General features: G+C 36.7%; 1 protein-coding gene across 5 annotated transcripts in view; it reads left to right on the top strand.

Moving 5' to 3' along the window:
• The window catches only part of UBR1 (ubiquitin protein ligase E3 component n-recognin 1), a 56,958-nt gene that overhangs the window by 2,036 nt on the left and 38,761 nt on the right, over positions 1-16,161 (top strand). For 3 of the 5 annotated variants that reach the window (XR_010028088.1, XM_063159123.1, XM_063159121.1), the window contains exons 2-8: positions 7,698-7,954; positions 10,048-10,126; positions 11,432-11,542; positions 12,908-13,038; positions 14,044-14,185; positions 14,704-14,766; positions 15,063-15,186. Coding sequence is in view for 4 of the 5 variants with exons in the window: in XM_063159123.1 (XP_063015193.1) it covers positions 7,698-7,954; positions 10,048-10,126; positions 11,432-11,542; positions 12,908-13,038; positions 14,044-14,185; positions 14,704-14,766; positions 15,063-15,186 (907 nt within the window). In the remaining variant the exon portion in view is untranslated. The remainder of the gene's footprint in view (positions 1-7,697; positions 7,955-10,047; positions 10,127-11,431; positions 11,543-12,907; positions 13,039-14,043; positions 14,186-14,703; positions 14,767-15,062; positions 15,187-16,161) is intronic. The other 2 variants (XM_063159124.1, XM_063159122.1) reach the window with 1 other exon arrangement.

Here is a 16,161-nt window from a genome sequence, read left to right as displayed (position 1 = left end):
TCTGTGTGAATGTCTGAGCAGTCAGACAGACTCTGGCTCCTCTGTTCATCTCTGGCTTTGGGTGCTGTTGGCTGCAGTGCAGCACCACGTGTGGCTGCAAGCCTTCCCAGAATGCTGGGTGCACGATGCAGGATTACCTGAACGATTCTGCAGGAGCCAGCCTGACTCTGGAATGGATGGTGATGGCTGGGGTAGTAAACTCTTCTGCACCCAGCCCAAGTCAGTGGTGTCTTCTCTGCATTCACCTCCAGCACTTCAGCTCGGGTGACTGTGGGTGAAAATACTTCACTTGGTGTTTCACTGCATTAGTTGGAATTCAGGTCCTGTCTGGGCATCTGCTTCTCCATAGTGGCTGTTTTGCTTTCTGAGCTGCCCTGGAGGAAAGTGGGCTGAATTTAATGCTAATTCAGTAGTAAACCTTGTCTACCAAACTCGGGTTTACTTTCTTTCCTTTCCCAACAGCATCCACAGTTTAGATGGCTGATGGGCTGGACTTGGCTTGTCCAGTAGTTGGCTAGCAGGCATTGCTGGTGGCTTGACAAAAGCCTGCTTTGCAGGCTGGATCTTGCCCTTGGTTGGTTGTCCATTTGTATTCTAAACAAATTCTGGTTTGACTCCTGCCTGCTTTTGTGTCTGCTACCTGGAGCAGGGCCTTGATATTAAGCTGTTTGAAGGATTTTAAATTTACACTGAATCTTCAAATGTTCATGTGTGTGTACCTTCTCAGTAATGTTTGCAAAGAAAAGGTTTGTTTTTTTTTTTAAAGGTTCTTTCTTTTGCCATCAGTCAGAACTCGTAACAAAAGGTGAGATGTAAGTGGTGCACAAGAAGAGAAAAGCTTTAACTATTAGGATATTTTCTTTAAAGACAGGAAAATTCCAAATTTCAGTTTCATAATGTAAAGCACGATATAGGCACTTGTGCATTTTAATGTATTTCAGATCTCTTGTGTCATTCAGTGCTGTTACATAGTTGAGGAAATATATATGAGGACTCCTGCTACCCTGGATGTGTCCTAATCAAGCAGTAATATGGAGGGGATATTCATATTCATGTGCAGGTTGTTTCTTGAAATTAGTGAAATCTGAGTCAGGCCTCTTATTTGGAGTTGCAGTGTCTTCTAAACTGAATTGACCTGCTTAGACCAGATGACACATCCATATAATTTTACTTTGCTAAGCCAAATTTGTTTAAAACTTTGTTTTAGGTAAGCCATCATATCCTTTATCTAAGCCCTGAAATGCACACGGTCAAAGCTGCTGTATTTAGAGCCGTGCAGCATATTGGCAGAACAGTGTTTACTGTACACTTGTGTCAGTGTCCAAGGAATGGAGCTGTGAAAGCTGCAGCAGGTAACTGGAGCATGGCCCAAGTCCTGTTTGCATCCCTATATGTTTACTGAAGTTCTTTGACATTGTTACAGCATCTGGTAGTGCTGTGGTTTTTTCTCTCCTGTCTACTTACACTCGGTAATGTTTGTGACTTTTGTTAGTGCAGGGGTGAACTGATTGTGAGGGTGGTATCTGTTATCTTTGCTTGAGTCCACATAAAGTGCACAACATGTTGTTGCTCCAGTCCCATTACAGTATTGCAGTTGTGAGAGGTATGTGGCTTCAGGAGAAAGCAGTGAATATTCCTGATAGCATGTAACTGTTTCAGTGTCTCCTAGATGTCACAGCAGCAGAGAAGTTAGGAATAAACAGGTTCTTGTATAAGGGAAAGTATTTGAGGGATGCTGAGTGAGTGCTAAATATGGATAGAATCACCTGGATATTTCTGCACATTCTTTCAGTGCAGAATTAGCGTGTACAGTGGACCTTAAAATTGATGATAAATGGAAAATAAGTGTGAATACACAGAGAATTAAGAAAAAGCAGTGGTGTTGTTTTCTACCCTCTGCACCCCCCAATCCTTCCATCAATGAATTACTTCTTTGTAAATATTCACTGTAGTTGTGTGTTTTGAAGTGCAGCCTGGTGCTTGCTGAAACATTTCATGGATGTTATGTTCCTTCAAATGTAGGAGACCACAGGATGGATGTTAAGGATTAAAGAAAGAATAAAAGTATTTCCTTTGTTTCTCTAGAAACAAAATTAAAATTATGTCAAATAAGTAGTCAGAACTTCAAATTCAATTTCAAAGTCTCACAAAATAAGTAACTCTGCAAAGATGATTTTGTTATTTTTATAGGGAGAATAACTTGTCCCCCAAAATATTTTGCATATTGTTTTGGCTTACGGTGTGGTACTAGATTTCTGCTTCCTCTGGTGTTAATTGTATGTTGCTATCTATCAAATGCAGGTTTCACCAAAAAACTTGGAACATAAAAAAGATGATTAGATTGCATGTCCCAAAGACTTAAAAATTAGTTCCAGGTTTCCTGGCTATTTTTCCTGTTAAAACTACTTAGTAGTAGTAGTAGTATCCTGCTAATTTTGCAGCATTTTTAGGCTGGAGTATTCATTTGGTAGGGAGGTACAATAGAGATACCTCCAGCACGGTGGAGAGAGCTACAAGCCATGATTTGACTCCAGTTGTCTCCTTGGGCAGCAGATTGCTTTCAGGCGCCTCCTCCCATGAGCTGCAGCTGTGCTCTTGGGTTTTGAAGGTGCCTGTGATTTAAAAGTGACCTGCAGTTTCCAAGAAGTTGAGCAGCTTAGGTCTGTGTGTTGTTTACTCTGAAGAAGACCTTAGTTTTAGCTGTCCAGCAGCTGAAACAGCAGCAGATAGTGCTGGTGGTTGCTTGTCCTTCTCTGGTCACCCATTTGCTGTGGCTCAGCTCAGCGCTGGTGACTGCTGGAATCGAGGTAGGTTGTGCTCTAGACAAAGCTGTAGTAGTCTGTGCTGGTTTTGAGTCTCATTCCAAGAGGGCAAACACCTGCATCATTAAAGCATCTTTAGGCATGAATTGGCAGCCTGCTTTGGCTCAGGGGCCAAAGTTAAATGACTGAAAAGATCAAAAAGTTCTTTTATGTCTTCAGGTTGAAGTTGATGTTTTGTTAGGACAACGTTAGACAGTCTTGAACGTTACCCGTGTTGTGCCAAGGGAAAAAAACTTTAGAAACCTAAGTTCCTTCTTTTAGTGTAATTACTGACATGTAGAGCAGACTGGATACTAAAGTGAGATGACAGATGCATCAGAAAATAGATATTTTGTATTTGAGTTCTAAAGATTAATTTTTACAACTTAGATTCTCTACTAAAACATTGGCTGTGCTTTGTTGGAGAATGTGAAACAACATCATTCCTGTGACAAAACAAATTAAGTTTCTGTTTTAACTCCCTGAATTGTGCCCTTCCAGAGATAGAATTTATACTCCTAAAAAAAAAAAACCACCTTCATTTAAGGCAAGGAAGAAGAAATATGTAGATTTCTAGTGTTTATTTTTGAAGCCTCTTCTTTTTGGTATATATATGTTTGAGGCTGAAATGGATTGCCTTGTCTTCATGTCGTTTTTACTAAAAATAATGCCTAGGTGTTCTGTACTCTAGTTGGATTTTATTTTCAGTGCATTAGAAAACTGGCAATTTTAAACCAAAATAATAAGAAGGAAAAATGGAGCCAAAATGTTGAAAGCAGAATCCTTATACGAAAATGTTAGTTCAAGAATCCTTTGAACTTTCCTTTTCAAAGAAATTTTTATATTCTGCCTACTTATCAAAGAACTTGTGCATATTTATCCTTTTAAAATGTCACATGTTTCCTCAGTTAGGTAATATCAGAATAAAAGTTTTCTGAGATGCTGTTCTGCTAATTGCTATTTAACTTGTACAAGTGTTCTGTGCCTTGAAGTAAAGCTGCCTTTTGCATTTGGTATTTATGTTGCATGGCACTGCTTGAAATCAGTATGCCCCCAGCATTTGAAATATTTACTTTTAAAAGCCTGCTTTTTCTAGCTGCTTTGACAGGCAGCTGGTATTGTCGTCTCGTGCCTGACAGATTTTTGCTATACATAACAAAGGATTTTATTATTCCTTTTAACTGGAATGCTGGACCAGGTACGTTTTTTAGCTCATGCTACTGGTAGTGTCTGTTCCTTCATAATTTCTTGTTTTATGTTCATAAATATTAATATTCCTTTTCACTGGTTAATTTATAGATCTAAATATAGTCTTGAAATTTAGGCAATCACTTTTGCACTAAAAGATCAGCTTGTCAGTCAATGCAGTTGAAGTACAGCTGCTTTTTGTAATATTGCCTCGTGCAAGCTGTTATTTGGAAAAGACTTCAGAGTTCCAAGAGAACTGTGCTTAGAAGGTAGATCAAAAATTGTCGTGGAAGAAACAGCTCCTGAATTAGTGTACATAATAAACCTCAGCAATGATAAAGAAATTTTGTCATAGGGGCGAGAAATCTCATTTGATGCTTGGTCAGCAGGTGAAAAGTGAATTGAGGGTGTTGTTAACTTTTCCTCCCCTTTTTTCCTTACACGCTTCTTTCTTTCTCGTTCCTGTTATTATTGGTAGTATTCTTAAACGGAATGTGTTTGTGAAAGACAAAATTGGATATGGCTCATCCTGTCAATAAAAACAAAAAAACCTATCAATTCATATGTGTTTTTAATATCTGTAGCAATTGAGCACTTGGCTGGTATGAGCTCAGGTAAGGGAGTGAGTGAGCAGAGGGAAAGCGGGACTTCTGAAACTTGAGTTTCAATTTGTGGGCACAAGGGGACAAAGAGTGTCAAGCTGAAGAATCAAGTTTAATCTAGGGGGTGTTTTATTTGGCAGATTTTGTATTGTTAAAAGTTTTGTATGTAATTTTATACTTTTGAACATAATACAGTAAAAAGATTTTGATGAAAGGAATAAATTATTTCTCATCGGAGGCACAGAAGGTATGGGATAGGTCTGAAGTTTAGCCTGGTGCAGTTTTTAGAAATAAGAAAAATAATGTTCTTGTTTCTCTTGTGGATATGGATATTTCCTGGGTGATGTACAGGCTGAACATATATTTTAGTGTTTTTATCAGAAGGCAGACAGCCTGCTTGAGAAAGTTCTCTTGCTTCCTTTCTTCCCTCTTCTTTCCTACTTCCTGTCCTGTCTTGGAACAACATTTAAATAGAATTAAAAGCTTTGCACAAGAATGCTTGAAATGCTTGTGAGTTTGACTGTGTGAGAACCCATTTTATACTTCTGGCAGATTTTCAGGGAAGCTTAGCCTTGTGTTTCTTGAAGCTATGACATGCTCTGGACCAACAGCGCAGATCTAAACTTGCACCATCTCCTGGGAACCTGGGTCATTGAGCTAGAAGGGGACACATTGAGATTCTCTTGTGCTCTCTGTGTAGCACAGAATGTGCTACAGGGCCCACATCCCACCCTCCTGCATTTAAAAAACACAGTGACCAAATTGGGAGGGGGATTTGAAGAAGGCATGATGCAGTATAGGTAAGATAAAACAAAAAGTAGTTACAGGAGGAAGCATGTTTAAGCAGAAACACTAAATTATGAAGTTTAATTATGATAAGAATAATTAACTTCCACTCATTTAAATCAGATGCATAAAAAAATAAACACATGATCAGGTAATTCAGTTTTCAGCTACCTCTTACCATTGAATATCTTTCTCAGAGCCATCAGCTGTGTGTGATTTTTTTGTTTGTTTTGTTTTTTCAGTGTTGATATGCAAGTATCTGATAAATTTGGATTTAATTTCTAGTTACTTTTTGCAATTTAGTGTCTTTATGCCCTGGGTAAGCATTGCTTTTGTTTAATAAAAATGTTGCTAGGTGGTTGAAAAATTTGAATAATTTAATTAAAATAAAAAGGCACGCATTTAATTTGTTTCATTTTCTTTTTGTTCCTCAGATCTCAATATGTGAAAATAAATGCATATCTATATATTTGAGTGCCTGTATGTATATGTATACAGATTGCGTATGTATTATGTATGTGTGTATGCTACAGCTTTTATGACCAATAATTTCTGTGGTGCTTACTGTTCAGGTGATATTCTGGAACAAAACCAGATTTATTTGTTAGCATTGGAATTAAAAAAACTGTCTCCTTTCAATTCATGGATGGGTCTTCATTTTCAGATAATAAGGGATAGGTTTGAATGCTTTGTGGTTCAAGGCATCTGATTAGACTGATCAAGCTGCTGCACTTAAAAAATAAGAATATTCTGATATGATTGTGGGCAAATCTGCTGTTCTGCTTGACCACATTATCCATGGCTTATCTTTTTCATCAGCTTCTGCCGTGCATTTTCACCATGATAAATGAGGTAATGGGCTACCTAAGGATAATGCTGAGGAAGATCAATGGCCAAATAAATAAATAGAGGATTGAGGATTTTTTACTTTTCACATAAAAAGTTATGTCATCTACTTCTTTGACCCTTCTTTCAGTCTGAACCCTTTGGTGGTTGCTTTGCTCGCTCCCTGCTTGCTGGCCTGGAAAAAATACCCTTTAGAGCTTTATGAATTTACAAATGTATTTTTTTTTCTTGCGCTCATCTTTAATCTTTTGTGCAGTTTTGGGCCCCACAATATAAGAAGGATGCAAACCTATTGGAGGGCAGCAAGGATGGCAAAGGGCCTAGAGGGGGAGGCTATATGAAGAGCAGCTGGGGTCACTTGGTCTGTTCAGCCTGGAGGAGAGTGAGGGGAGACCTCACTGCAGTCTGCAACTGCCTGGTGAGGGGAGGAGCAGGGGCAGGCACTCATCTCTTGCCTCTGGTGACGAGTGACCTGAGGGAACAGCATGAGATTGCCTCAGGAGAGATTTGGGTTGGATATTACCAAGAAGTTTTTCCACCGAAGGGTGGCTTGGTACTGGAACAAGCTTCCTGGAGAAGTGGTTGTGGCTCCAATCTTGCCAGAGTTCCAGAAGCATTTGGACAATGCTCCTAGGCACACACTGTGGTTTTTGGGGCTGTCCTGTTTTGGACTTAAAGATCCTTGTGAGTCTGTTCCAACTTAGGAGATTCTATGATATGTGGATTTTAACCAAGGTTGTGTTTGAAAGGATGTTCTCTTTTAGAGCCTTGCAATAGGAAGAACCAAAAGTTATTTCTAAATCATGGGAATAATATGAAAAAATACAATTCCGAATTGAAAGACAGAAATAGGACAATTGGAGAGAACTGTTTGGAGAAGTAAAGAAGTTGGAAGTGAAGTTATGGACTAAGAACCTCAAGTCAAAATACAAGTACTTTCATTAATTGTTTTACAAAAAAGAAATTGCATTTTAGCCTGGTTTCTCAATGACACTAAGCTTCCGTGAGCATTTGGGCTCTTTCTTCCTCAGCAGCTATTGACCTCTGATGATCAGTCCAACAAGGCTTTCAGAAGACGTTTTGTGACTATCAGCAGGCAAAGGAGTGAATCCCAAACGTTTCCCAGCTTTCCATTTGTCAGCAGCTGAACAGACATCAAGCTTTGTGTATTGGTTGGCCTGTGGGGGAAGAGTGTAGTTGAAAATTATTCAGTGCATGGGTTTCTCTAACACTGTAACATTGCACTTGTCAGCTCTTGGCTTAGAGTGTTTTTAGTAGAAGACTTCAGAGGAACAGAGGTGGTGAAAAATAGCAGAGAAATCACTGGAAATCCATGGTTTCTTGGATTTTATTGCTCAAAGAACTGACTTCTGATGTAGGAAAGAATTCTGAATTCACAATAGAAGTGTGTAATCCTATTTTCTTTATATTTCCTTATTTGTTTGTTTATCCATGGGTGTACTTTTTGTTGCAGTGGTGTGATGAAAGATTCGACTTCCAAGCTGCATTTTTACAGTGCTTGGCAAAACATGTGCCAAATATTTACTCAGCTGAAATGGACCCCTTGGTGGAGAAACAAGAAGAAATGGTCCAGGCAGCAATATTATACCCCCTGGAATGTTATTTGTTTGGGGAGGACCCAGATATGTTCCTGGAGAAACTACAGCAGAGTGGAACCTCCCAGCTGTGTGGAAAGGTGTTCAAAGGAGGGGAGACAACATACTCCTGCAGGTGAGGATGAGGGTGTGTTGTTATCAGTGTTTCCATCTGAGGTAATGCAGCAAAGTGCTTTAATAAAATCAGTTGTGCTGCTAACTAGACATTGCTTGTGTCATGGGACTTCTTTGCTTAACTAATGTTGGCATTTGTTTCCCATTTCAAGCCACTTTAGAGTGAGGAAAATTGTGTATGAAAAGAGGCTTTGGTGGAGAAATGGGGAGGGAAATGGAAAAGTTACTAAAAGTACTGAAAGCTGTTTGTTAAAAGTGTTGGATGATAATGTATGAATATGGAGTCTGTGCCTGAATTGAGGGGTACAGTACTCACTCACCCTTTCAAAGTCTGAAAAAGAATCCAGCTTTTCTGAGCATCATCAGTCCTTTGCTTTGGGAATAGCTGGGTGAGCAATGGTAATTTTTCACCTTTTTTTCTCATCCTGCAGTATATTAAAGGTGGCAGCTCTTTGAATTGATGGAATTAATTTTATTAATTCCTGTTAATACAAATACATTAATGAGTATCATGAATAAAATATATTATTATTAAAAAGCTAGCAGTTTTTATGGTGAATGTAAAGATTGCAACAGTTCTGGCCATTGATGAGCATTAATATGATGTTATTGCCATAGTTTATTCTAATTTTCAGTTTATTTTAAAGGCTTAGAAGATTTAATTAGAAATAGTAAGAGAATATTATTAAGGATGAAAAGCGCGATCAGTAAAAAATCCATTCCTTAGAATTTTGGAACTGTCAAAATAAAAGCTCTCTATATACTTTATTTATGAATTTCCCTGTAAAGTTTTAATCAGTCACATACTCTTCAGCCTTTTCTAGAAATCAGCTAGTGTTGTGCATGAAAGGAGAATGGTCTTTGAAGAAGTCCTGCTGTGTGTACTAGAAAGCTGCATGAAGGAAAAAGCAGGACAAGGCAGTTTAGTGCTGTTAGAACAAGAATAATTCTCTTCCTACCTCTCCAGAGTTCATGTATGGTAGCAGGCAAAAAGACAAAGCTAAATGTCTGTGTTGGTCTCTTTCTTATTTTTTTTGAGTTGCAGTCTTGCAAAAATGTGGTAGTATTTCTACAAGGTACTGTATTGTACTTCTGCAACTGAAGCTGGGTATCTGTTTGCTTTAGGCTTCTGAAATACTAAAAATAAAAGATACTCTGCAGTTTCAAAATCTGAATGTCTTGGATTTCAGATCTAGCAGGCACTTCTATCTTCTGTTTACTTTGATTAATCTTTCAGTAGAGTTATGGTAATAAATTAATGTTACAGAAGTATTAAATTATTGTAACGATTGTTATAATCTGAAGGTTTGGAAGGAAGCTATTTCTGTAATCAGAATTACCTTGATGTTTTAGTTGTAAATGAGGCTTGAACTAAATGTTGAACAATGGTTTAGAGTAAAAAATTTGATATTTTGTCGTTTAGCACCTGTCATCCACATTTTGCATAGAATAAAGATGCATTTAAAGAAAAAAATGTCCATGTTTTAAGGAAAAAGGCAATGTATAAAACTCTGTATATGAAACAGAGGATAAAATGGAATTAGATTGCCCATGAGTGTAATTCCCTATTTTCAGGTTATTGAAATGCATGAGTGAAACTTTACAAGTTACATTCAAAGTATGCATTCCTAGCTTATTTAGTAAGGAATTCTTTTCAGACTTTAACTTCTGTTTTAAAAGTTAGAAACATAATCTTGTAGAGGTGTAGCAAAAGTTTAATGAGCAAACCGACTACTGACTGATGTTGGAAACAATAATAAAGGTTAATTCAGAGTCCTCACTGGTTTTCCTAGCTGCTTATTCTTAGCAAAACCAGAAAAAGTTTTGCTAAGCAAGTTTTGAAAGTTGAAATTGAGCAAGTTTTTGACTGAATTTGATGCAAGAGATTTCAGCACATGGTTCAAACTTAACAAGACTGGTTATTCCATGTCACAGAAGGATGATGAAAATCAATGTTTTTATAATTTGAATCTGTTGTTAATCTCAATTTTTTCCTTTTTCTTTTTTTTTTTTTTTTGAGCAACATATTCTTTTGTGCATGAAAATTTCAGGTGTTTGTTTTAGAAAGTTTTCCACTTATCATTTCTGTTGCAGAGACTGTGCAGTTGATCCAACTTGTGTGCTCTGTATTGACTGCTTCCAGAATAGCATTCACAAGAACCACCGGTACAAGGTAGGAAAATCTTCATTTAAGAAGTGGTACTTGTAGCTTTAGAGGCTATAATGAACTGCATATAAACCATTAGTAATTTTACTATTCACTATTCAAAAATTAAATTCTGGAATTTATGAATTAATCTCTCTCTCTTGTGTTTTTAGCTATGTAAAGCTTCTAAGGACAGCAGCTTGCTAATTGAAGAAACAAAGGAGTGTTTATTAATGCATACAGCATAATTCTCTTTGGCAATTTCATGGAAGTGTAGGTCAGAGCAAAGAGCTGTGACTGAAAATGGCAGTTGTGTCCTAAGTCCTAGTCAGTTTTGTTGGGATACAAGTAAGGTGAAAACCCAGGGAAAGCAGACAGTAATGATTACAGAGCGCTTTGGAGCCACAGCTGGGCTGAGAAGCTGTTTTCATTTTTGTGTTTTTCAGTAAATTCTTCAGGCAGAACATCAGCTATGGAAGTAGGTAGTTAGATGGGAGCAGATTTGTAACATTTTCATCTAAAGAATAGAGAATGTGCCCTTTATAGATTCATAGAATAATTTATGTTGGCAGGGGAGGTCACCCAGTCCAGCCTCCTGCTCAAAGCATGTCTAATTAGATCAGCTTATTTTAAAATGTTTCAGGTAAATAACAGATTTTTGAATGTCTTTTTATTGGGTTGGAGTTTTTTTAGAGTTATTACAAGATTGGGGATTTGGAGGAAGCTAAGGGTAATTGGTTTTGCCTGAGTTTTGTCTGAACTTTTTGCCAAAATGGAGGCTCAGAATTTGTACTCTTCTGAAAGTGGAATGCAAAGTTAAAGTTATAAAAATGTATTTAGATGCTGATTGTGTCATCTTTTCTTTGGTTAGAACTACTACTAACTGTCTGTTTAATGTGCACATTGTTTTTTTATATTATTTTCTAACTTGGTGAAGTAATTTTAAAGAATGCATAGCTTTGCTATTATTTTGTGAATAAACCCAGAAATATTTTGCATTTATAAATAAGAACACTCAACAGTCAAAGGCTTTTTCACTTACTTTCAAGTTAAATTTAGTTTGGACTTGCATAGCTTTCTGTAGCAGCAATTTATTTATTTCTTTATTTTCTGCTCAAAAAGTTTATCTTTTACCCCCCTTCTCCTTTGCGAGGGGTAAAAGATAAACTTTTAACAGATAAAAAGTTCCTTTTATCTAAAAAAAGTTATGGTAAGACTGTTCTGTTTTTAAGTAAATATTTATATTTGTGGTTGATTTAAATAATTCACAATGCTATTTTCCTCTTGCTTTTTATGGCCATATTTCATGACTGAAATACATGGGTTTTCCAGATGCACAGCTCCACTGGAGGTGGATTTTGTGACTGTGGGGATACAGAGGCATGGAAGGCTGGACCACTGTGTAGTAAACATGAGCCTGGAGCATCAAGTTCTCCAAAAGAAGTAAGAACATTGCTTAAAGTGAAATAAAACATTTTGTAAATGTTACTTTCTTATTTTAAAAAGTGCTTATTTCTGTATATGTCTTGTATAACTCATGTAACAAGTTCAGTCAAGTTGAATCAGGATTTCCTTGGTCAAGGTGTTTGGGTTCAAACATGTATATTAGACATCCTTTGAACTTTTTGCTTTTTGTTTGCAGGCAGTTTCATCTACCTGTCTTGTGTGTTTGAGTCTTTCATTTGGAATCGAAATTGCAGTCTCTTGTTCTTTTCCTTGCAAAGTATATTAGTTCTTATTTACAAATAATCAGTTTCCCAGCAGTTAGCAAATGTTTAGAAGTTTGATTTTATTTTTTTCTGTTTTCTACATTACTGCATTAGTGAACAATTGAATTTGTCAGTTACTTCTGGTGTGTGGTCTGTCACTATGACTAAAAAGAATGTTCTGTGCCTTGAAACTAACCTTTTATGCTAGGATGTCTCATGGTTATTGTACCTGGTAAAAGAGCATATTAACAAAAATATGCCATCTTACAAGGAATTCTAAAGACAATGTAGAAAAATCAGCTGCTTGAGGTAAAATTTGGGGTTTTTTTTCAGAGTCCTTCATTCTGAGATAATTTAGGATGAAAAAAACCACAGCATTTGTCATTGTAAGCAGACCCCAAATCCCTGATGGTTTTGTAGCAGACATACTGTTATTGATGTTCCAGTCCAAAAGTTGAATGGAAAAGGAATAAAAAGCACTGGCCTTACAGAAAAATGAGACAAAGCTTTCCTTCACTTTTTTGTCCTTCTTTTTGAAGAAAGTTAATGGATTTCAGAGATAAAAATGGTTGAAGCTGCAATAAGGAGTGATTTGTTTACCAGGGGAGCTTGTTGCTTGGTCTGCACTGGAAACTTTTAATATCTATGGGAATGCAGAAAGCTTTTAACAGCTTTTTTGAATGCAAATTAAAAAAAAAAAAAAAAAAAACAAAAAACGCAAACAAAATTATAAAAATTAAAAAAAAAATTAAAGAAGTATTTTTAGAAAAGAAACTAACACATTTGATGAGGCCTTTCATATTCTAGGTCTGGATAAAACATGAATGCATAGAGACAGGTATATGAAACTGTTGGAGCACTACTGAGAGCCCTTGCAATGAAATAACTTTGTAAAGAAGAAATTAGGTGAGGTTAATTTGCTTGAAAATTGTGAAAAGAATTATTTCCTGATTGTAGTACACATATGTATATATAATTTACAGTATATATATATATATATTATAGTATAATTTCCTACAATATTAATAAGGTACTATATCAAACCCCATTTAATTTTTTTAGATTCTTTTCCATATTAATATTATTTCATGTTTTACAGAATTCTGAATGTCAGTTGAATGAAGAAATTATGGAGCATTCTAGAAGAGTGTTTCCCTCTGTGATAAAATACATTGTAGATATGCTTATCTGGGAGGAAGAGAAGGAACTGCCTGTGGAGCTCACCATTAGGTAGGGAGTATTTCCAACTTTCTTTTCAATTCATTAGCAACTTGGATTATAATGTTGCCTGAAATAGTCTCATACTCATGCAGACATTAGTGCTGAAATCCCTGTAAACAGCACTGTGGCATATATGACCTAGAGTTATGAAGAGAAAAGCTTTTAATACTTCATGGGAAAAGTAGTGTGTGACTGTCCTCCCTCAGTCACTGAAGGGAATTGCTCCTGAGCCCCCCTGATCTACAGTGAAATGGCAGGTCTTCGTGCAGGGGAGGAAATGTCAGGAGTGGAGAGACTCACCAGGTGCCATTGGCTGTCTTGGGAGACACTGGTGGGGTGCTAAGGGGCAGGGGAACAGAACTGAGCTGGCAGATTTTCAAGGATACTTTCCACAGTGCTTGAGAGAAAGATGTGGACAAACCTATTAGCAAGGTCTGTTGCAGTAGGACAATGGCTAATGGTTTGAAACTCAAGGAGGGTAGATTTAGGATAAATACAGGAAGAAAGCTTTTGCAATGAGGGCGGTGAAACACTGGAACTGGTTGCCCAGAGGGTTGGTGGATGCACCATCCTTGGAAACATTCAAGGTCATGTCGGATGGGACTCTGAGCAACCTGATCTAGTTGAAAATGTCCCTCCTCATTGCAGGGTGGCTGGACTAGATGAATTTTAAAGGGCCTCTCCAACTCAAACATTTTGTGATTGTGTGAAAATGGAAAAAGGCTGTGTATCACATTAAAAAACAAATGGTTCATAAAACAGCAGAGAAAGGAAATTATAATAGAATATCAAAGAACTTCAAAACTTCTCTTTTGTACTTGATACATAATTTCTATGGCTTTTTCTGGCACAGATGGTGGGGGATGTCATTAGCATGAAGAATATGCTTGATTTATTTGAATAACTTTTTAAATTGTATTTGGCATTCATCTCAAGCTATCAATTAAGCTGTATTTGAAAGGATACTATTTACAATTTTACTTTCATTTGTATGATATGTTACCTTTTTCCCAGCAGAGAGAAGGCAGACAGCTACTACTGTGTCCTTTTCAATGATGAACACCATTCTTACGATCATGTCATCTACAGCCTGCAAAGGGCACTTGGCTGTGAACTTGGTGAAGCCCAGTTGCATACAACTGCTATAGATAAAGAGGTTAGTGCATTTGGGATATCAGAGAGTCACCTTCTAGTCATTAAGAGTTACTACTATAGTCACTTGGTTATAGAATCTTTGTTTCTGGTTGCTGGAGCTTGAGGAAAGAAAGGCACATGGCTGAGCAACTCTTAGTCAGCACTTGTTCCCCAGGTGTGGAAAACTTGTTTAGGAAGCACGTATCTCTGGTTATATTCTGCTATTTCATGTACTTTGTGCCAGGAGGAAAGTTGATATGGTTTGTGTTCAAAGTATTGTGCAGAAATCTCTTTCATCTTTTTAATGTGTACATGAATTTTCCTTAAGATACCCACAACTTGGTCGTTGTGTTGTTGATTTTAGTGTTTTTCTTACAGACAATGATGTTAATTTTTATTTGCTTCTTGGTGTTTAATAGTGCTGTGAGTGGTGTTGGGCTCTGTTTTTCCTATTATGTATTAAAAGCATAGCAAGGATTGGACTTGTGATGCTTTAGGTTTGCTTTGTATTGGTCTCATGCTCAGTATTTTCTTAAACAGGGTCGTAGAGCTGTTAAGGCAGGACATTATGCCTCTTGTCAGGAAGCAAAAGAAGAAATTAAGGTAACTTCCTAAAGTAATTTTCACAAAAAAACACCCCAAAGCAGCCTAATTAGTATTGACACTGAGCACTTTTTGTCTGCCATACCATCTTTAGCTTAGTACATCCATGGTTTTATAATTTGCCTGTGAACTTTTTGGAATTGAATTTACAGTACCACATTTGAGATAGATATCTTCAGAAATAGATCATCAAACTGTTTTCTTTGTTTTGCTTGGGAGAGATGGTGGGGAGTGAAAATAAATAATTAAATAATGTTATTTTATTTTATATGCACTAATATTTACCTGACTCCTAGAGGCATTCTGAAAATGTTTCTCAACGGCCTCTTCACGTGGAGGTTCTGCATGCTGATGTTATGGCACACCAGAAGTTTGCCTTGCGCCTTGGTTCTTGGCTGAACAAACTCATGAGCTATTCAAGTAAGCATTGCTGAGTTTTGTTAAAATAATGCCATACCAGTATTTGAATAAATTAAACAGTGTTATATATGATATTCCCTTAATTAAAATACTTTGATGTTGTTTCTAATTAGAAAATTATTAGTGCAGTAGCAAGGGTGATGATATCCGTTAGCAAGGTCATGAATAGCAGTACTTTTCTTCTTGTTGAAATAAATGTGTTTGTTTCCCTGATGGAACACTATCTCAAAATTTTATTATTTTCACTTTTAGCATCACATGCCCTCAGTGTGTGACTCCTTTACTTAAAAGCTTCCCTCCTCAGTGCTGGTGCAAACCCACAGAGCATCTCTGTCAGTGGAAACATACATCCTCTGCTTACATCAATTTCTGCTTCAGATTTGATAGCTGTGATTCATTAGAAAGTGTCAATAAAAAAAATATTAAAATCTTAATTAATTTTTTTTCCAGTACTGGAAAGTCTATTTGAAGCTTTTAAACATTGTGCTGGTGTTTGATGATGCTTATAGTTTTAAAGATTCCTGAATCAATGTACTTTTGATTTATTACTATTTTTTTTCATACCTGTGTCTTGCCACACTAAAGCCATTATAAAATTTCTCCACACAATACAAATATGAATAGATTAAACTCTAATAACTTGTTACCCTCCTCCTTGATAGGTTAATCTGGTGGTCTGCTTTAGCCCCTTTGTAAGCTTCAATGAAGTGAATGTCTTCTAAGATTTTTTGAATGCTTGCTTGAAATACACAGATCAGAGCTGTACTTTTTTTGTAATTCTTTACAGTGTTTTACAAGTTTTAGTGTTCTGTTCTTTTCAAGTTTGTATTTATTTTGCTAACAGTATTTTCTTGCTGTTCTGAGTTCTTCAGACAGTTCTTCCAGTTGGTGCAAGTTTTTTGAGTGTGGATTATTTCAAAGTTTCTAGTGAAAGTTTGATTTTTACTGAGGTCAGTTAATGGATACTTTTATGTT

The sequence above is a fragment of the Melospiza melodia genome, chromosome 6 (genome assembly GCF_035770615.1).
Source record: "Melospiza melodia melodia isolate bMelMel2 chromosome 6, bMelMel2.pri, whole genome shotgun sequence".
NCBI classification, from domain to species: Eukaryota; Metazoa; Chordata; class Aves; order Passeriformes; family Passerellidae; genus Melospiza; species Melospiza melodia.
The sequence above is the reverse complement of the archived record's forward strand: the minus strand, read 5'-3'. Positions and strand labels throughout refer to the sequence as shown.